Genomic DNA, 22,012 nt, shown 5'->3' with positions numbered 1-22,012 from the left:
TTTGATTATACATAGAGATCAATGGGTAATACAAAATTATGTAGCGTTAGCAGCCCAGACTCTTTCTGTATATTTGTTTGTATACAAAAGGTCTCAGGTGATTTACATTATCTTCTGGCCAAGAGGCTTGTTAACACTTTTTGGCTCGTTTCCCCTAAGTGTTTTTCTTTAATCTGCATCTCCTTAAAGCACTAAAGTTACATCTCTATAGAACAAAGGCGCAATGGGTTATAACAAAGAAGGCACTTAACTCAAAGATCTAATGTTGCTAATACCAGGTCTACTGCTTGTTTTTCTATATACCAACTATATCTAAAAATAAAGGATATGAAAATTTGGCAGCAAGTATTGGATCAACAAATGAAACCTTTAATCAGTCCTATTCTAATGATTTTGACTCCTCGGAAGCCCCTACATTCCTAGGATGTTTTAAGCTTCCTGTGCCTCCTGCCGTCAGGAGGCCTCAATCACATGCGCAGCTGTACGAGTCCTGCAGGCAGGCTAGAAAGCCATCAGAGGGGTTTTTGGATTGAAACACTCTTTCAAATGCAGAAGACTAAAGCCCTGAATTGACTTTTTTCAGAGAATGTCAGAAGAGTGGAAAAGCAGGCAGATTCTTATTTTTTGGGGTACATGCTCAGGAAATGCCAGGGGGAAAACCTGAGATCTGACCTGACCCTGCCCATCAGATCTCTGCCGCATGACCTTGTCATGGGTGGAATTCCTCACGCTGGCTTCCGGCACCCCTGGAGAAGAGAATGGCAACCTACTCCAGTATTCTTGCCTGGAGAATTCCATGGACAAAGGAGTATGGCGAGCTACAGTCCATGGGGTCACAAAGAGTCGGACACGAAGGAGCGACTAACACTTTCACTTTCATAGGATCACTAGATAGAGGGTTTGCTTTCCTGTTGGGTTGGCTGTCACCCACCTCTTGGAGTCCAGCTGGTGGAATTGAGTTGGAAGGTGGGATCCCTGGAGGATCCCCACGGTTGGGGTGGTGGTGCTGCTGCTGCTCCCTGGCATGGGGAGCTGTTGGATGGAATGAGTCAGCGGGACCCACTGGGTTTGGGGTGTACAGGGGACATCCACGGAGATGTCACTCCGCTCCTGGTCTTGGCTCTCTCTCAGGGATAAGGAAGTTCTTCAAACTGCTCCCAGACAAGACTTGTAAGGGCCAGAAGAAATCTTCATGCCAATTTTAGAGGCTGACCCTCTCTACAGAGTTAATGTTGTGGGCTATGCTAGCCTCGCCCTCAGCATGGCCCATGTCTCAGAAATGTGTGGGAACCAGGTAATTTCCCAGTCTCCTGACCAGGAGGTGGGATTTTCCATCCCCCAAGGGTCACTTCCCAGTTTCTCACTCAGTACTTAGAAGCATCATCCTTACCATCCCTGGGGTTGGTGGCCAGAGCAGGGGGTCCCCTGTCTTGGGGCAGTGAGGGAAGAGAACAAAGTCCTGCCCACCCTGCCCCCCACCGAAATACCCTGTGTACTAGGGGCAAGGACTCCTGGGGCTGGTGGAACTTTTTGGTCACTCAGGGCTGGTCCTGGTATTAGAAGCCCTGGCACTCAGAGTGGCAGCTAGAATGGGTGCTCAGACATAAACTCCAGGGAAACCAGCCTTTGTGGCCTCTGGTCTTGGCCAGGCCCCTCTGGGCCCCCACAGCTTCCTGGACAGTTTTCTGTCCCAGTCTCTGTTTACTTGTTTGCTACCAGGACTGGGGACTCAAGGAGGTCAGGGCAGGGCCAGGCTCACTCTGAGGAGGGTATGAAGAATGTTTAAGGATAAATGAGCAGATGAAGAATAGAAGTAACAGCTACTATGCACACACAGCTTACTAAGTTACTTAAATACTTACATTATAAGTTTACCTCTATATATAACATATACTATATTGTTGTTTAGTTGCTCAGTCCTGAGGGACTGTATGCAACCCCCTGGACTGTAGCCTGCCAGGGTCCTTCTGTCCATGGGACAAAAACACTGCAAGAATACTGGGGTGGGTTGCCATTTCCGCTCTAGGAGATCTTCCTGACTCAGGGATTGAACCTGTGTCTCTTGCGTCTCCTGCATTGCCAGGCAGATTCTTTACCGCTGAGCCACCAGGGAAGTCCGACATATACTTCAGTATGTTTACTACATAACTTTCAATCTTCAGACTCTCTTTGAGGTTAATGCAGAGATTCAGACTCAGGTGGGCCGGCTCTAAAGTCTAAATGAGCGAATAATCTAGGACCCCCCCTAGCTGAGCTCGTGTCAGTTTGGTGCGATATTTTCCCCAAATTGTGCCCCGCTCCTCCACGAGAGTGGAGAGCCTGACGCGGGTGGGAGGGGTAGGTGGACGAGGGCAGGTCGGCAGGCAAAGCCTCGGGGCAACCACAAGCTTGGTAGGAGCCTGTCCCCCTTGAGGGTTTCCCGCGCCACCTCTGGGAAGCTTGATTCTAATAGGAGGGGATGTTAGAAGGAGGTTGCAGGGTCTCGGCGGGCGGGGAGTGGCTGACGCTGGAGGTCCGGACCCAGAGCCGAGGCGGACAGACTCCAGTGAGAGACCGGGCTGTGGTGCAGGGCGGCCGGCGCGGGGCGGGTGCAGGAGGAGGGCAAGGAGGTGTATCCGCGCCCGGTCCCGCCCCCCGGCCTGTCTCCGGCCGCGCACCGCCTTTCGCTTTCAGTCGCAGGCGCGGAGGCAGCGGAGCGGGAGCGGACGCTCAAGGGCGCGAGGGGTTGGCCAACCCGCCCGCACCTATGGCGCCCACCGCCTTCTGGGCCGCGCTGGCGGTCGGTCTGCAGTTCTGGGCCGCGGGCCGCGCCGTGCCCGCCCAGGTAGGTGACTCGCGCGGCCCCGCGGGGAACGCCATCCCACCCACCCCCGGGTTGGCGCGCGTCCCCCTGGGGCGCCCTGACACGGGAGCTGGACTCCGGGCCATGGAAACAGGATCAGACGCGCGCGCCTTTGGAGACCTTAAGGGGACCTCGGGTTTGCCACACGTGCGCCGGAGGTCCGAGGTCTGGAACTCTGGACACCGCGGTCGGGGTCGCACCCGGGGTCCCTCAGTCAGCGCAGCCCAGGGCGTTGGTGGCCAGCCAGCGGGCTCTGGACACATCCCACCCAGACTGTGGACCCCAGCTCCCGTTACCCCTGCGACCCCTGCCCTCCCCAGGGTGGCTTTGGGGTGAGGGTAGGTGGTGAACTGTACTGGGGCGCTGTCCCAACTGCAGATGCCCGGCACCTTCTTCAGAAGACTTCCTCCTCTTCTGGGCAATGCTTTTCTTCTTTCTTAGAAATACTGGGGCTGCGCCTCTAAAAGAATAGGGCAGGTGTGCAGTAAGTGCCTAATAAGGGCACATTCAGACTATGGGCTGTCTTCCGAGACCTTTGCCCAGACCCCACTTCAGAGTCTGCCCTGTCAGGACTCTGGGGTGACGGGGAGGAAGATACGGTCCTAGAGTGCCCCTGGTCTGACCTCCCTGAGGATCTGGGGACAAGGCTGAGGGCGGACTTCTGGGCTGGTTGTCAAGACTGACATGATATCTAAGGGGCTCCAGGAAAATAGAGAGAGCAGAGACCCCAGAGCTGTTATTCAGTACTGACTGCAGTCACTAGACAGCAAGGGAAAGTGTGCAGAGGACTGCTCCTCCTTTGCCCTTTGTGGCTGGTAAGACTGAATGGTCCCATTTTGCAGAGAAGGAAAACTGAGGCTCCGCAAACTTGTATTTCATAGAAGGGCATGGGAGGGTGCTCTTCCCTTAAAGAGGACATCTCTTCCTTTCCCTTCTTAGCAAATGAGGAGGTCTGCCTTCATTCCTTCTCATGATCTTATGGATGGGTGTGTACTGACCCGTCTGGACATCTTGACCAGGGAAGAAAGTAGGAGGTGGCATTGACTCATGTGAGGTGACTCACACGCTAAGGCTAAAGATACCTTAGAGTCCAGTTCTCCAGGGCAGAGAATGGAGGCTGTCAGATCAGAACAGACTCATTCACGTTTGGTGTGGGGGCGGGTCGCTGCCCCAGAGATTGTTGTGTAAACAGAGATCAGGAGAGTCCCAACTCTGAGACCTGAGTATGGATGCCCATGGCTGTGGTCCCCAGCCTGCCTGCAGGGTACCAAGACTAGGGGCATTGTCTGCCTCGGCAAACCTGGGTCATGGGAGCTCCTGAGGGGAAGAGGCGTGAGGCTTCCCTTCCGGACAGTGGCCCCTCATCCTGGAGTTGTTAGAGGGCTTTGCCTGAGTCTCTCGCTTCCCTCCCCTGTGACCTGCTCCCATATCAGCTTGTTCCCTCCTTCCCAGGATTGTCTCATCGCTGGGGCAACCATCCTCAAAGTACAGCACCTCTCTCCTTGCCTGAGAAGCAAAAGGCCCCCAGTGACCAAGGCAGAAACTGCTCTCCCCTCCACCCCACCTGCTGCCCCTGCTGCCTCACTCTCAGGCCAGAGCGAGTGAGGCATCTGGGTGTTTCATGGACGTTGTGTATCTTCACACTCCATGCTGCCCTCTCTCCATGGTAACCCCTCCCCCATCCTTCAGGGTCTTTTACACATTTCCCCCAATCCCTACCCCTAAGCCTTTCCTCAGTTTCCCAGTTGAATTTGATGAACTGCTTTTAGAACTCCCAGCCCTTCATCTCCCTTGCGGAGAGATGTCATTCTATTTTTTAATCTGGTGTTTTATTCACTTCAGTAGATGGAATGTTCCTTGAGGACAGGTTCTGTGCAATCTTCCTCCTTATTATTAGCACCACCACAGCACCTTTTTTCTTGAATACCCAGTGTGTGCCAGGTACTAGGCATTGAATTTAATTGCAGAGACTTGCTGAAACCTTCCTTATAGCAGCTCCTAAAAGGTGGTCTTCCCATTTAGAGATGTGGAAACCGAGTCTCCGAGAGGTTACGACATTTCCCAGGATTGTAGAACTGGAGGGTAGCGGGTGAGGAGATTTGAATACAGGTCTGCCTGATTCCAAAGCCCTTCTCGCTCTACTCTCACCGTGCCTGTGTCTCCCTCCTGCCCCTAGCCAGGTCCCTGGTACTCAGTGATGTCCAGTTATATTGGGTGTAACAGAGCTCGCTGCAGAAAGAGCCCCAAGGAGGCTTGGAACTGACTACACGTGCAGGAGAATCACTTTGCCAGCTGGGTTTTTGCTTCCTTTAAAAGCTGTATATGCCAGCTGGTGTGAAATGCATCATTCATTCATCTAGTCATTCATTCATTCAACAAAGAAATGCCAGTAAAGCTGACAGGTTAAGTGGGCGATTGGTGCCGACTGATGGGGGTGGGCAGGACCCCAGCTGTCTAGCTTTCTGTTGTTGCTGGGAGGGGGCTGAGGGGACCTCTGCCTGCTGGGTGACCTACCTTCCCCTGGAAGTCCTGAGGCTGAGGGACCTCTGTTTGCCTTATTATTATTTGCTTGGGGCCAGCTTGAATTAGGGGAGAGGTTGGGGGCCTCCAGTTTGGCCTAGATATATCGGCCTTTGGTGGAGATGGGTGATCCAGAGTACCTACTGTCCTGGGATGTCCCTTTGCCTGCTTGCTGAACCTGCTTGCTGGCTGAGGATGTGGCCCTCACTGGTCCTGGGGCCTGGCCCAGTGGCTCTGGAGCACTCTTCTTTTCCAGGGCTGGGAGACATTTACAGTCTTGACCACCAGTGCTTCCTGAAGGAGTAACCCAGAAGGATGGAGGGGGAGAGTTTTACTGCCATCCGTGGGGTGTTTGTGTGTGTGTTCCCTTCAGCTCTAAACATCAACTTAGTTCTTAGCTTTATACAATGCTGGCTGTTTTTCTGTTGTTCAAACGTGTGACACACACACACCCAGGCCCTTTGCACTTGCTTCCCCTTTACCTTGAATGCTTCCAAGGTTCTCCTCTACTCAAATGTTAAGTCAGGTGTGGGCAGGGACTTGTTCACTACTGTAGACTCATAGCCTAGAAGAGTATTTCTCATTCTCAGTGCTCTTGACATTTGGGCTAGGTGGTTCTATGGGAGTTGTCCTCTGAGTTGTAGGATGTTTAGCAACGCCCTTGATCTCTACCCACTAGATGCCAGCAGTACTTATCCTTCAGTTGTGACAGTTGGAAATATCCCCTGATAGGGTTTCCCTGGTGGTCCAGTGGTTAAGACTCGGTGCTTAAACTGCAGGAGGCGCAGGTCTGATCCCTGGCGGGGTGACTTTTGCATGCTCTGAGGCTCAGCCAAAAAAAGAAAAAAAAAATGTCTCCAGATACTACAAAATGTCCCCTGGGGGAAAAATTACCCCAGTTGAGAACCACTGGCTTAGAACACTGCCTGACATGTAATTAGTGCTAAAAAATATTGAATTAATGTCCTAAAATATTCATCTGACCTTTGTAATGACCCTGTTTTTTGGATAAGATCGCTGAGTTTGAAGAGCCAATGGTTGCAGGCGGGGCTGGGCTCCAGTTTGTCTCCTCTCTGGGGTGATTCTCTGGGCTCTTCCTCTGCTCTGCGAGGTCTGCTGAGGCTAGCAGTGCTCTCCCCAAAGTGCTCACCCGCCCACATCCCCCTCTCGGCTCGTGACAGGGCCACCCACTGGCAGTGACTCAGGAACCCAGGAAGCATGTGATTTGCCCGGAAGCAGGCAGAGAGGGAAGCCAGGGGTTTAGGACAGAGAGAGGGGTGCTACCAGGGGAAACAAGAATGAAGCAGAGATGCTGTGACTCCCGCTTAGGGACATCCCATCAGGCCCCACGAAAGCAATATTGATGACTTAGAAGAAAGGCCCCGGCCTCAGAGGTGGACAGACCTTGGCTTACCCGTTACTTTGCTATTTATAGACTGTGTGACCTTGACATATCTGTCCATCTATGGACGCCTGCCTTTGTGTTCCCATCTGTAAAATGGGAATGATCCCCCACCTCTCTGGCTGGTTGTCAGGATTAAAAAGTGCTTTCTAACTTGTGCAGCCCATTGGCAGTTGTTAGAGCATCTGTGGCTTTGCTGGACCTGGGAGTCCCCGTGGAGTCAGATTCCCAGGGCCCCGTGGTAGGGGTGGCAGACCTCCATGTGCCCAGAGCTCCTGCCCAGAAAGAACAGTTTCCCTGCTGCCCGCCTTCTACCTGTGCTTCCTGCTCAAGACCCCCTTCCTGGGGCTCCTCACACCACCTGCCCAACTGCCTGGCCTTAGGAGCCCAGTGTGTGGCAAACGCTATGGGGTCAGGAAATCCTCCCCTCCCCCTACTCCTTTCAGTGAGTGACAGGTGCTGGATCTCATTTGAGGGTGAACAGGGAGACATGGGCCATAGAATAGAGGAGTCTCATAACCTTGCTGCAGAGAGGATGCAGAAGGCTTGACTTTCTCACCATCAGCAAGAAGGGCATGGGATGACTCCAGACTGCCTTTAAAATCTCTTCCATCTCTAACCTCTGCAATCTGGAAGATTCTCTTTACTTGTAACCCTGAAAATGGGAAGCCCTGTGAAGGCTCTTCTACGGTCATGCTGTCCATGACTGCCATTCTCCAAGTTGTTTCTGAGATAGCAGGGGCCTGATAAAGGAGCACTGGCCTGGGGGCCGGGAGACCAGAGTTTCCATCTGTGCACTGAAGTACCGGCTCACTGTGTCACCTTGATCAGGTTACTTAACCTCTCTGGGCCTAAGCACCCCTATCTCTATGAAACCTAACAGTGCTGATCCTAACACACTCTTGGAGTGCTGGAGAAGCATCAGCTTTATTTGTGCTTGACACAGGCCACAGACTGGGGGCTAGGGGGTTTAAGAGTTTTCCCAGGAAGGAGAGTCCTTCCCTCCCCACCATTAATATCTCTGCTTCTCAATCTCTCTTCTTGCTGACCTCAATCCCGCTTGCTTTAGCTGGAATGATTTCCCTGACTCAGGCCGCAGTAGCATCAAGGCTGCTGGTCAGCTTGCAGCCAAGATGCACAACCCTCAGGCAGAGTAGGCTTCACGGGTTTCTCACCTCCCTACCCCTTACGACCTAGTTAGCCCCTCTTAATGTTCAGGCACTTTGGGGCTGAAAGTCTGTGCCGTGGGCATCACTGTGGACCTGCTGCCTGGGATCCTGCAGGTAAAGGGAAGCCTTGAGTGGGGAGAGGGCTTCCCTTGCAGAAGCCTTTGTGCCTGCGATGCCTCTGCACAGCCACCCCCCGGCTCTGAGTCCCCAGGCTTTGGGCATGAGTGCCCCTCTGCTGAGATGCTGACTAGGGGGTTGGGACTCTGGAGCCCACAGTTTCCACTGTGTCGCGTCGTGAGGTCACAGGTGGTGGTGACATCACTGTGGTTTGGGGCTCTCGAGGTGCGTGCGCAGGAAGAGGAAGTGTCTGTTCATGGAGAGGGGTTTGCAGGAGTTGATTTCCGACCGCCCCAAGTTTGAGCACTGCTGGGGGAGGTGGTGGGGGGCAGGGCAGCTGTCCAGGAGACCCCAGCTCTGTCTCTGCCCTAGTGTTCTGTTGATCATGTCAGATCGCCTTACCTCTCAGCTTCTGTGTCCTCTTTGCAGGGGAGGAGGGCTTGGAACAGGCTGCATCTCGGTTGTTGCCTGCGGAGGTTGAGGATCACGATACCACCTTGTGTTACTAGAACAAGACCTGTTAGCTAGCCCATGAGGCTGCAGAGCCCACCTCCCTGGCCCCGGGCGGGCTAGCTACCCTCCTAATCTGGGAACAGACACTGAGTGGGCACGTGTGGGAACAGTTGGCAGCCCAGGGTGACTTCAAGGGACACGGGTGGATCCCTTTGGCCAGCAAACTGCTGGTCCGTCCCTGGCTTTGGAGCCGGGACCCTAGGTTGATTCAGTGCTCTGACCGAAGATGGGACAGAAATCCCCAGGGGCTTTTGTTTTCCTCTGCCGTCCAGACAGCAGCCCACCTGTCTGTTTCCATCTGAGCCTGGCCCTGTGGTGGGTATGGCTGATGTGGCCACAGGTTCAGGGAATTGAGTGGGCCGGAGGGTGAGAGTGGCTCGGGGAGGGAGTTGGGGCAGGGAGGCTGTGGACGGACATCTTCCAGGCATTCACAGAAAACCTTCTACAGTGCCGTTCAGGAGAGATGCCCGAGACTGCGGAAGTGAGCAGCACGTGGAGCCAGGAGTGGGGGTCCCGGGCCCAGCCATGGCTTGGCCTCCAGTTTCAGAGGGCTTGGCCAGTTCTCTCCTCCTCTCTGACCCTCAGCGGAGACCAGCACACCTGGCTCACTCCCACTTTAGAGTCCTTCAGTGCTGACTGTTAGATGGGGAAGAGGGGAGATAGTGGGGAGGGTCGGTGACTTTGGGCAGGAGGTGGCCTGCTACTCTGGCTTCTGTGAGGCTCCAGCTCAAAGCCAAGGTCTGGACTTGACAGTGACTCTTGAGGAAAGGCCCCAGCACGTGGCTTCAGTTAGCAGGACCCCCGCTAGCATCCAGGACACCCCTCCCTGCCCTCTCCTGCCTACCCAGAGTCCTGCTTCTGTCTGTCACGCATGCGCAGAGGCTCCAGGTTCATTCAGGTTGTCCCTGGTGAGCCTGTCCCCTCCTGCTCTGCATTCACAAGCCCCCAGTCCTGCTGCTTCCTGTCCTGTCCTCCCAGCTCTCTCAAACCCCCGTCTCCCACCTCATGTCATGATCCCCTATCCTCTCTTCCCTCTTCCATCACCCCTTGTCTTCACTCTCTTTGCCACCTGGCCCCTTGGTCCCCCCCATGTTTTCTTGTCACCTTCCTGACTCTGTCCCCCACATTCTTCTTCCTGCAATGACCACATGGGATCTTTCTAAAAGCTAAGCCCTGGAGGGTGGGCAAGATTGGGCTGAGTGGATAGTTGGAGGATGGATAGCAAGGAACAGTGGCTAGACCGTCCTCAGTTAAGCAACAGCCTTGTTAGACTCAGGGATGGTACTTGAGGCTATAAGCGGGTGGTGGTTTAGTCACTTAGTCATGTCCAACTCTTGTGACTCCCATGAACTATAACCCACCAGGCTCCTCTGTCCATGAGATTTCCCAAGCAAGAATACTGGAGTGGGTTGCCATTTCCTTCTTCAGGGGATCTTCCTGACCCAGGGATCAAACCTGCATCTCCTTTCTTGAAGGCATATGCTTTATTGCTGAGCCACTAGGGAAGCCCGAGGCTATAGGCTATTCAGGATCAATTGTACAAAATTTAAAAATTAAAACATTGTATCAGCTATAATTTTTGGAGTATTTACTAAGCACTTTACGTGTGTTACCTCATTTAATTCTCACAGATGTCCCTTGAGGTATATATTGAGGTTTTTAAGCCTCATTTATTGGGGAAAAAAAAAAAAGCAAAACACCTTTGACGCTTCCCTCCAGTAAGAAAGGAGTCTGGATTCAAAGTCAGGCGTCCTTATCTCAGCATCCATACTTTCAGCTACCACATTCACTTTGAATCAAGAGTTGAGGCAACCGGGAGCCACCGAGAGTTTTTGGGTAAGGGAGTGACCAGAGCAGAGGGTGTGTTAGGAAGATCATTCAGGCCTCAATGGGAAGGACAGGCTGTTACTATAGTTTAGGCAAGAACCCTGGGCTGATGGAGTGGCAGCAGAACAGGAAGGAAGAATCGAAGGCTTCAGGGAGGAGGTGGGCTTTGGGTTGGACTAAGACCTAGGGTGGGGGCAGAGGACTGGGGAGGAAGGAGGAGCTGGCCCTCCCCACCCCATCCTGCAACATGAGGCCTCTCTGGCCTTAACTGTGCCCCTGCAACCTGACTGTGGACCATGTCAGCCTCCTGTGTTCCTGGAGCTCTTGTGGTCAGCCCCAGCTGAGCCTGGCTTCAGTCACCCTGGCTGCTGCTGGGGTGGCCCTAAGGCTGGGCAGGGCTGGCCTGAGCATCTCCGGTGTGAAGTATGATGAGCCCCACCATGGGCAGAGGGGCAGGACTTCTGGGGGCCTGCTTGCCTCTGCTGCAAGGACCTCAGGACCTTCTCCCTGGTTTGGTTTTCCTCTCTGTGGTGAGGTGGGGAGAAAAGGGACCCCCCCCCCCGTCACTTCCCTTTGAGGGCTGGGAGAGTACAGTGAGCCCTGAGCTAGGACTGATGGCCAGTGGGTGCTTCGTTGGTGCTAGGCAAGGGTCTAGTGCGTCATTTGCCCCCAGTGACATCTGTCCTTGAGGCCACCAAGGGAGGGGTCACCAGTATCATCCCCATTTGATAGGAGAGTCAGTCAAGGCACAGAGGTTAAGCTCTGGGCTCAGGCTCTCAGCTCACTAGAGGCAGAGCCAAGAGTCCACCCCAGATGGCTCCCTCCAAGCTCCAGCTTAAACTACCACGTGGATGTCACAGTGGTTGCAGTGGCCGTGAGGTGCTCTGCCAGCCTGAGGACACCACCCTCTCTCTCTACATATATGCCCATTTCCTGCCCAGTTCTCATGCTGTAGCCCCAGCTCATTTCAGCTAATTGGAAATGAAACTTTTGCTTCTGTTAAACAATTCAGCATCTATTAGGTCCACCCCTCCCCGCCCCGCCGCTGTGGGCTGTGCACTGGGCTGGGCGTAGAGACATGAGTAATAAAAACCTAACGAGTAATGCTCAGTTTTCACTGCTGCCGGGCACGATGCCGAGCACTCCACACGCCTTGGCCCAATGAATCATAACAGTCCCATCAGGTGGGCCCTGCTTTTGTCCCCATTTCAGAGATGGCAAAACTGAGGCTGGTGAGTGACAGGGCTGGGACGGAAACCTGATGTCTTGCTCAGAGCTCACGCTAGAGGGTGCAGACATAGTGGGAAGATACAGGGAAACAAATAATTTAACCAAGAAGTGGTCTGGGCAGTAGAGAGATAAACCCAGGTTGTCGCTGGAACCCTCAGAGGAACCTCTGACCTCCAGAGAAGGTTTCCTTGAGATGATAGTGGAGAGGACTCTTTTTTTTTTTTTCCTGGAGTGTCAATTTTACTTTACAATTTTGAGGAAAAGCATTATTTTCACATTAAAACTAATGTATAGCTAACACAGTGCTGTAAATCAACTGTGCTCCAATAAAAATTTTAAAAAACCAAAAAACAAATGTATATATTATGGCATGACAGAAAAGTTTCATAGCAAAACATAAGACTTAAAATTTCATGTTGTTCGAGCCAGCATATTTGAACTCCCTCCTTAGATTACTTTTCTTTCTTTTCCGTCAAGGTATCCTTTGGTGGAAAAGTCTGAGTAGTATTGATATCGTAGGCTTGGCAGTTAAAGAGACCGGATTTCTAGGCCTGACTAGTGGAGAGGGCTTGAAAGAAGCCCAAGAGTTGGCCCTGCGATGAGGGTGGGCAGGATCCTGGGGCAGAGGGAGCAGCAGGAGAGGGCATGGAAGACAGGGAGGGAGCCAGAGGGGACAGTGTGGGGTGAAGACGGGGTGGGAGATGTTGGCATGACCCGGGCAGTGACCCCCAGACACCAGGCTGAGAACATTGAGCTCGGGCCAGACTTGATATAGGAAGGTGACATCGGGTCTGTCTGGAAAGACTGGAGACCAAGAAAGAGTAAGGAGGTTGTAGGTGTCAGAGAGATGCTGAAGGTGGAGCAGAGAGAGATTGAGGTGATATAGCCTGTCCTGGGGGGTGTGTGTTGGGGGGATGGAAAGGGTTGAGGGTGCTTTCTGCAACTAGACTGAGGGTTCCTTAGAGGCAGGGACCACACCCTGGTATCTTTCTACCCTGGTGCTTAGCACACAAAGCGTGGCCCCAAGAACCGGATACCAGCCTGGGCTTCCTGTCTGCCCCCAGCTCACTTCTAACGCGACATCACAGGCAGTGGGCCAGGAGTGGGATGTGTCACCCGGGGCCGCCGCCCTGTGATGTGGTCGGTCCTCCTGACGCAGGTGCCCCGCGTCTCCGTGACGGCAGACGAGCCTCCACTGCCTGGCTCCGGCGTCACCGCCCTGTAGGCTGCACCCCGAAGTCTGTGGGGCTCCTGAGAATCCCCTAAGATCTAGGCCCAAATGGCTCTGCCGTGTCTCACTGTGTGTCGAGGCCCCCAGGGACCTGCCATGGAAATGATATGGTTTCTTTATTGGTTGAAACCGGTTTCCATCTGTGCGCAGATCCCTGGGTCCTTGGGCAGATGCTTCTGCTCTTCCCCAGGCTGTGCTGTCTGCCCTGGGATCCTCGAGACTCTTTTGCCTTGCTCACTGTGTGTTCTCCAGGGAGTCACTCTCCCTATCTGGGCCCCTTCTCTGTAAAATAAGGCAGCAAGAGAAGATGCCGGGGCTGAGACTATCTCAGGACACTGAGGGAGATGTGGCTGAGACTAGCTCCTGTCTGCTTCTTGTTGACTGCGTGGTCCCAGACACGGTATCGAATCTCTGGAAGCCTCTGTTTCTGCATCTCTAAAATGGGGTGATGCTGACCTCATTGTGTTGGTTCAGAGACTAAACAGTGCCTGGGAATGTCCCCAGCCCTGTCTGCACACAGTAGGTGCTTCTCCTAGGTCTGGACAACCTCTCTGTTCCTCCTGCTCTGTGAAAAAGAGAAGTTTTGAGGGGCATGTGCTACTCTGCAAGCCTGAAGCTTCCTCCGGGGCTTCCTCCCCCATCACGTCCTCTTCCTGGTCTCACTGTGCCCAGGGATGCTCCCAGGGGAGGCTGGGAGTCGGATCCCTTCCCAGGGGTACTGGCTTCTAGGGTGTGGGGGGGGTCTCCAGAAAATCAAGAAGCCCTGGAGACCCCCACAATGCTGCATCAGTATGCTGACAGGAAGGGCCGAGGGTCTGTAGATTTTGTGCTTTCAGATGACACAGTCTTGGTGGCAGCCTCTTCTTCCTCCTCCCCAAGGCCTATCCTTCTCTGCCTTCCCCTCTCACAGTCTATTTATAAATAGGAGAAGGGGCTGGGCCCCCACCTTGGGGTGCCTACAGAGTCTTGTTCGGGGAGCAGGGAGGCAGGAAGTCAGCTGATGCAGGGTTGCCCAGTTCCCCAAAAGAGCGCGCTGACTCAGGCTCCAGATTCAGAGGGACCTGCCTGGTGCCCTGGCCCTGATGTTGCTGGGTGGGCCACAGTGCAGTGCCCATCTTGCCCTGGTCTCCCTCCTCAGGCCTGGCTAGCTGCCATTTCTGGTCCTCTTGGGTGAGAGTAGGGAGCAGTGGGGAGGGGAGGAAGCAGAGTGGAGAGAATTCATGCCTCACTCACCAGGTAAGTCTGGTCCTTCTCTAGCTTCACCCTCCTGCACACCTCTGTGGCTCGCCTCCTTTCAATTACTCACAGCACATCCCTGTCCCTTAGCCTGGACACTGTGTCCTCTGGCCACTTAATAGACCCCTGACCCCTGGGCTTTGGCCACTTGCCCAAACTCTTTATTTTGGGGTCCCCTCACTGTTCCAGGTGAGGTCCTCTTGAGTCATGGCCCTTGGAGACCACCTACATCTAGCCTGCCTTCTCCTCCCTCTGCCCCAAGGAGGCTCACTCCACTGTCCACAGCTGACCTGCCATGGTCTCCTGATCTTAGGCTTCTTGAGGAATGGGCCGGGGCCAGCCTCAGGGTGACCACAAAATTCCAAGGGTCACAGGTCTGCTTCCCCAGACTTCCCTTCTAGGAGGGAAGGAAGCCCTCATGGGCTGCCCAGCACTTCACCAGAACTGGGTAGCCTGCTTCCAACAACTTGTCCTTGCCTTGCCTGATCTCAGCTGAGACCAAGGCAGAGAGTGCCCAGTTCCAATATGCCATCTGACACAATTCCACACTGTGTGCAGACCCTTAGAGTTTCCCCTGGGTCTCCTGGGAGTCTGGGAAAAGATGATGGACCCCAGCTAAGATCCACCCCCCACCCCGGCCTGTATGCCTACGATAACCCAGGGAGGAGGAGACAGGCAAGGTGTTATGTCACCATTTTACAGATGACAGTGTTGAGGCTCAGAGAGAGTAAGTGATGCCCCTAGGACCAGCTCATGCACCCAGACCGTCTGAACTAAGGCCACTGTTACATCTGTGACGCTAGGTGTCTGTGTACCTGGGAGGATGGACATCTCCAACTCCCCTCCTTCCAGAGGCCACATGCTCAGGCTGTCCTCACCTGGGAGAGGGTTTGAGGGACAGAGCTGGGCTGGGAAGCCCACCTCCCAGCCCTCAGTCTTGCCTGATATCCCAGCCCCTACATCCCAGGTCATTCAGTTTTTGCATCTCTCACATGTGTGGCCCTCCCTCCCATCCCATCCTCCTGAGGTCTTGGGAAGAGGCTGAGCTTTTTGACCACCATCTTTAAGAAGGCAGAGCTTGGGCTTCCCTGGTGGCTCAGTGGTAAAGAATCCACCTGCCAATGCAGGAGACATGGGCTCGATCCCTGGTCTAGGAAGATCCCACATGGCTCAGAGCAACTAAGCTTGTGTGTCACATCTAGTGAGCCTGTGTTCTAGAGTCCAGGAGCTGCAACTGCTGAGCCCACATGCCGCATCTGCTGAAGCGTGAGGGCCCTCGAACCCGTGATCTGCAACAAGAGAAGCCACTGCAATAAGAAGCCGCACACCACCTCTAGAGAGTAGTCCCTCTTGCCACAACTAGAGGAAAAAGCCTGTGTAGCAACAAAGACCCTGCATAGCCAAAAATAAATAAAAAGTTTAAAAAATAAAAGCCAGAACTGGAAAGAGCGTAGAACCTCAACTAGGCCACACAGCCGTTTTACAGATGAGGAAACTGAGGCACAGAGAAATCTGTTACCACCCAGAGTAGGGGAGCTGCCTGAGTGGGGGAGGGAATACCTTTGGGGTGGGCCCTGTGGCGAGGGGGGAAGGTTAAGATCCAGTCTTCCTGGGGTGGGGAAGAAACACGTGGCTGGAAGTGAAGAGACCTCTCTGAGGCTCAGTTTTCTCATCCGTGGCTTGGGAATAATAATAGTACTGACCTCACAGCGCTGGGCTGAGGAGTCAGAGAGACAGTAATGCATGTGAGCAGCTCTGCACGAGGCAAACTTTCAGGACCAGGTGCTGCTGTATCTGTCTCCTAGTGCCCTCACCCCGCCCACCGTAGTCTCGCCGCCTGGCCCCGTGGCTGTGCATGGAACACGCGGAGCACATCCTTGCTGGAGCCCCTCGTCTCGCCTTGCTTTTCCCTTCTTCTTAACACCTGCTACCACTTCCCATTTTCTACCGTGCATGTCTGTGTCTCCCCAGCTAGAGCCCAACTTCCTGGGGCAGGAACTTGCATATGTTTGATGCTGAGTGCCCGCCACCTAGAACTACCTGTGTGCCGTGTGTTTGTTGAACAAATGAACGTTTCCTCCTTGGCCCATGTCTTTCTCCACCACTAAATGGGAGGTTGTCTGAGATGATCTCTAAGGTTCCAGTTCAGCCCATCCTGAGCTGCCGTGCCTCCATCCTGCCCCCACTTCTGGCTCCTTTTCTCCTTATCATCAGCTCCCATGCGCCCCTCTAGCACCTGGCACAACTGTGGATTAGCTGGGGCAACCCTCCCTGCTCACAGACTCTTACCTTTGAGCGTTTGGTGGCCTCGCTCCTGCTTGCTCCTGAGAGGTCAGAAGCCCGGTGACTCAGGCAGGTCTGAGCAGTGCCCAGTCTCAGATGCTGGAGGTCCCTGCCTGCTGCCGGAGACTGGCTCTTCTGAGGTTCCTGTGTGATCACCTGGGAAACCAGCTCAGAGCTGAAGTCAGAGGATGTTGGCCTGAAGCTAAGGGAGGTCCCCTGCACTGGTGTGTGTGTGTGAGAGAGAGAAAGAGAGGGACTGAGAAAGAGAGAGAGAGTGCCCATGTGAGCCAGCACCCACATGAGCCAGCGCCCACATGAGCCAGCGCCCCAGGCTCTGCTCAGCATGAAGGTGGGTGAACAGGAGCTGGTGGCACAGTGGTGACTCAGGGCAGAGGGCAGATCCCAGGAGCTGGCCCCTTCAGCTGTCCTGAGGAGGGGACCAGAGATTTCTCCAGTGGGACCAGAGCAAGGGTCACATCGCATCTCCACCTCTCCCCTCCCAGACCTCAGACACATGACTGCATCTCCCTGAGCTGTGAAATGGACACATACCTGCTAAGGGGTGGGAGTGGGATCTTGAAAAGTACCTGCAGCCAGGCCTGACAAATAGTTAGTGCCTAATGAGTATCCAGTTTTTTCATGTCCTTCTTGAAGGGCCAAAGCTGAGAACCTGGAGGAATGATGGAGGCACAATGTGGGAGAGGGTTTGGGTGGTGCTTGGGGTCCTGGGTCTGTGTCCAGGGAAGGGGAGCTTGGGCCCCCCCAAGAGAAGGGAGGCAGGTTAGGAGCGGCAGGCATGTGGCCTTGGGTGCATCACTTCACCTCTGGAGCATCTGTGAAGTGTTGGGGAGGAGTCTCTCTGTGGGTGGAGCACGTACAGTTGCTCCTGGGACATAGAGGAGATGGAGCTGCAGACCCCGATGTGAAGCTGCTCTGAGGCCTGAGGTGGATGGAGTGTGGGCCCTAAGGGCCCCTTGTGCACAGTCCTGTCACCAGCCAGGCCCTGGCATTTCCTTTGGGAAACCCCGGGGGGTGGGTTTGCTTCTTTCTGTCTCCATTTTCCCATCTGTGAAATGAGTACAATCAGATGTGCCTTACACATTGGATGTTAGATTGATCCTTCTTGTCTTCCTTCTCGTTCTCCTTCCTCCTTCCCTCTATCATCATCTCCCCCTCTCTTATCTATCTATCCATCCATCATCCCACCATCCATCATCCATTCATCATCTGTCTTCTCCAGTCTCCCCCTAAACACACACACACACACACACACACACACACACGGTCACAGGTCACCCACCTGTTAAATGGGTGGTTGATGCTCATCAGTGAGGTCTAAGTTTTTACTCGGGGACACAGTATTTTGAAAGGTCAGGTTTGCTAAGCATGCTGAGTGAATCCAGTACTAGCCAATTCATTTCCTCATTTTAAAATGTCAGTCAGGCTCTCCTATGGGTGGATGTTGTGTGGCTCTGAGCCTCCCCAATCCCAGACAAAAGAACTGGAAGCTTACATAGCCCTAAGTTTCCCAGAGGCTGCTCACCATGTTCTGGGGGCCTCCAAGGACCCTCAGCTTTTACAGCTGCTTTGCTGACCTGGGGCCCAACTTACAGGGCTGTGCTTGGCCTGGCCTCTGCTCTAGTGAGCAGGGCAGTGGAGGGAGTGACCTTTTGTCCCGCTCTGCAAGGGGCTTTCTGTTCCTCATTGTTTAGCCATGACATGGCAGTATTTTTTTTTTTTTTCAGTCCAAGAGGATAAACAGGCGTCAAGATGACTTAAAGGAGAGCTGACCTCCTTTGCCCGCTCAGGCTGGAGTCAGAGAGGCAAGAGGAAGTGCAGGGAAAATCTTTCATAGCAAGATTCAGACAGGAAAAGACCTGGGATGAGAGGCCTCAGGGAGGCCACTCCGTGCAGTGACCTGGGGGCCCCGGGGGTCCAGCTGCCTGCCTTTGTCCCGGAACCCTTGCCCTGTGGGTGGAGAGAGAGACCAGACTTGGCCACAGCAGGGCCTTTTCCCGTCAGATCCTCCGGTCCCTGACAGGAAATCCTCCCCCAGGGAGGGCAGGCCTCCCTGGGCTGCATCTTGGGGAGGAGTCCTTCCCTGCCAGAAGCTGCGGGGCCTGTGGCTCTCAGGGCCCGCAGGGGTGAGGGGCTCCCCTAGTTACACTGAAGGTGCTTGTAGGGAGGAAGCCCACTGTGTTCAGGGTCCTTGAGACCTATGCCTGCCCCCATGGCGGGCAGGGGGCTGGAGGGAAGGAGCTGTGGCTCCTCCCTGTCTGATGGGGGAGGCTGCTGCCTCGGGTGTTCAATCTGAGCCCAGGGAACAGCAGGCTGCAGCGAGGGGTATGGTGGGGACAGACCAGCCCTCCCATTCCATGCAGTGAGTGCACAGGTGAATGTTGGAGTGAAGGGGGCTGCGGGCAGCACAGTTCTGTGGTTTGGGGGCTCCCGCAGCTTTTGATCACTGCTCTCCGCCCTGACCCACCCCCAGGTCATCTTGCTCTAGCCTGTGTGCCGGTCAGGTTTGCTCAGCAGCGGAGCATCGGAATCACTTGGGCAGGTTTTGTTTTTTTTTTTCACGGTACACCTTTCTGGGTCCACCCCTGGGCTCCTGACCCTTTGTTGGGGAGGGAGTTGTCATTATAATAGACTCTTCCAAGGTGCTTTGGAAATGTGCAGTGCCACACAGTACCCCTAGCCACATCCAGTAAGTGGGAGGAGCCCTGAGAAGGGGCTTTGCTTCAGGACCAAACAGGAAAGGGAGAAGCACCAGGACTCTGTATGTGTGTGTGTTTGTGTGTGTATGTGCATGGGTATACACACCTGTGTATGCACAGGCATCAGAGCAGGCTGGGAGGACAAGAAGGCACCTCATTTCAGCCCGATGAGATGATTGCTAGAAGGGGGCATATTCGGTGTTTAAAGAGAGCCCACAGCAGGAGGAACCTGAATCAGCCTGGGGGAGTCAGAGAAAGCTTCCTGGAGGAGGCAGCACTCAGCTGGAAGGACGAAGGGGTGATTACCAGGTGCAGGAGGAAAGAGGGCAGAACCTAGGCATGGGTGCTTTGTGCTGAGCTCTGTGATTCCCTGGAGAAGGAAGTGGCAACCCACTCCAGTATTCTTGCCTGGAGAATTCCACGGACAGGGGAGCCTGGTGGGCTACAGTCCATGCGGTTGCAGAAGAGTGGGACATGACTGAGCGACTGAGCCCTGTGGTTCTCTGTGACCGAATCCACCACCTTCTGGGAGGCTTCCGGGCCTCACACCTGCCAAGTGTAGGGTTAGGAGCCGGCCCCACCCTCTGGCCAGCTGCCTTGGTGTCTCTGCCTGCAGATGTGAGTGTGCTACACTGAGGGGGGTGAAGAGGGGGTTAAAGAAGGGATCTCTTTTACCTCTATCTGTCCCCCTCACCAAAGGGAGGAGTCCCCACATGGACAGAACTCCAGGAGGGAGAAAGCCAAACACTTGCCAGGCACAGATGGGGATGTGGGAGTCCATGCTGATGGCTGTCCTTCCCTTCCCCCTTCCAGGCTGTGTTTACCCCCTACATCCCGGAGCCTGGAAGCTCATGCCGGCAGCAAGAATTCTACAACCAAAAGATCCAGATGTGCTGCAGCAAATGTCCACCAGGTAAGGGGTAGCCTCTGGGGCCCTCGCTCTCAGCCTGGCTGGGTCCCTGGGTGCCAGTGCCCTGAAGAGAGTTAGTGTGTGCGGCGGTTAGGGGGTCAGGGTCATGGCCCTAGACTCTTGTTGAGCTCCCTCTCGTTCCATGAATTGACCCCCACAGTCGCTCTTGCTTCTGGGCCATTGCACATGTCATTCTCTCTGCCTTCCTGGGGTGCCCTCCCATTGATCCTTTAGACCTCTGATGGCCCCCTCCTCCAGGAAGCCTGCCCACACTGCCTAGCCAGATTAGGCTCTACCTTTGAGCTCCTGCTGGCCCTTGGCAGCCGCCATGGCAGCAGCTCTTTTTACACTGTGATCATAGCCTGGATCTCCTCTATAGCCCCCACTGTGTGCTGCTTAGAACAGGGACTGTGTGGCTTGTTCTTTGCTGAATCCCCAGCACCTGGCGCAACACCTGACACATAAAGGTCGTCAGTGCATCTTTGATTGAATCAGTGACTGCGGGCCATTTCACAAGTGGTGGACCTGAGGCCTAATCCCAGTTGGGAGAGCCAGGCAGCCCAACTCCCAGGGCTGTCCATCCACTCGTTTGTTTACATATGCATCCCTGTAATGTTTATAAAGCGTCTGCTAAGTGTCAGGCACTGAATGCTGGGAACACGACAGAGAGCAGGGCAGGCAAAGTCCTCACCCTCATGGATTTTGCATCCTAACAAGGGTATAAGACAGATAAACCAATAGAGGAGATAGACGTGTGGTCCGTGAAGGAAACAAGAGAGGGGCGGGCAGATGGAGGCAGAGTGGGACATGCTGGTCATGGAAGACCTTTCTGAGGAACTGACTTGTGGGCAGAGATGTGCAGGAGGTGAGTCATGCAGATATACAGGGGGACAGCACTGCGAAGGCCCTGAGGTGTTAAGCTTGTTTGGTGCACTTAGAGAACAGGCAGGCCAGTGTGTGGCCCCAAGTGAGTTAGCAGGGACCATGGTAAGGAGTTTAGATTTTCTTCTGCAGGATCTAGAAAGCCATTGGAGAGCTTTGAGCCACTAGCTTGAGACGTGGGCAGGCACAAATGCACCTGTTACCATGGCCATTTTAAGAGATCCCAGGGAAGTGACTCTTCTTTCTTCTATTAACTGGCAGGGTCTCTGTAAGAAGGCACTCGAATAGCACAACAGTGAAGGTGCAGGATAGGAATGGGGCTCAGAAGAAAAACTTCTTCAAGGTTTGCCTGGGTGTTCTCAATCCCCAGGCACATCTTCTTTGAGGCCCCCAGGAGTCCCATGGCCTCGTCCTTGATAGAATACCAGGGATGACTGCTGCTGCCTTTTTTTTTTTTTAAACCTTTCTCAGATGAAGAATTTCTGCCAATTAGAAAGAAGAAAGGATAAGACTTCCCCGGTGGTCCAGTGGTTAAGACCTTGCCTTCTAATGTAGGGGTTGTGACCATCCCTGGTCAGGAAGCTAAGATCCCATATGCCTTGTGGCCAAAAAGCAAAGCGTGAAACAGAAGCAATATTGAACAAATTCAATAAAGACTTTAAAAATGGTCCACATCAAAAAAAAATTTTTTTAATAAGAACTGGTTAGCCAGTTCTTACTCAAGTGTTATTGACTGATAATCAGCAGTTCCAATGGTGGAATTCCAGACACCTGAAAAGAGCAGAAAAGGAAAGGTTAGTCACTTCGTTGTGTCCAACTCTTTGCAACCCCATGGGCTATAGCTCACCAGGCTCCTCTGTCTATGGAATTCTCCAGGCGAAAATACTGGAGTGAGTAGCCATTGCCTTCTCCAGGGAATCGTCCCAACCCAGGGGTCGAACCTGGGTTACCTGCATTGCAGGCAGATTCTTTACCATCTAAGCCACCAGGCAAGCCCTAAAAAAGAGCAGAGGGGAAGATATTTTAGGAGCACTTCAGGGTTCAGGGCTTCCCTGGTGGCTCAGAGGTTAAAGCGTCTGCCTGGAATGCAGGAGACCCGGGTTCGATCCCTGGGTTGGGAAGATCCCCTGGAG

At 53.9% G+C, this 22,012-nt stretch overlaps 1 protein-coding gene and 1 non-coding gene across 2 annotated transcripts in view; both read left to right on the top strand.

The window, feature by feature from the left end:
* The window catches only part of TNFRSF1B (TNF receptor superfamily member 1B), a 35,590-nt gene continuing 16,225 nt past the window's right edge, over positions 2,648 to 22,012 (top strand). Inside the window, exons 1-2 of the mRNA XM_018060323.1 lie at positions 2,648 to 2,824; positions 19,901 to 20,000. Coding sequence (XP_017915812.1) covers positions 2,747 to 2,824; positions 19,901 to 20,000 — 178 coding nt within the window. The 5' untranslated portion in view covers positions 2,648 to 2,746. The remainder of the gene's footprint in view (positions 2,825 to 19,900; positions 20,001 to 22,012) is intronic.
* TRNAS-GGA lies at positions 21,929 to 22,000 on the top strand. Its single transcript has one exon. It is a non-coding gene; the product is annotated as a tRNA-Ser (tRNA).

This window comes from Capra hircus, chromosome 16, assembly GCF_001704415.2.
Source record: "Capra hircus breed San Clemente chromosome 16, ASM170441v1, whole genome shotgun sequence".
Lineage (NCBI taxonomy): Eukaryota > Metazoa > Chordata > Mammalia > Artiodactyla > Bovidae > Capra > Capra hircus.
The sequence above is the reverse complement of the archived record's forward strand: the minus strand, read 5'-3'. Positions and strand labels throughout refer to the sequence as shown.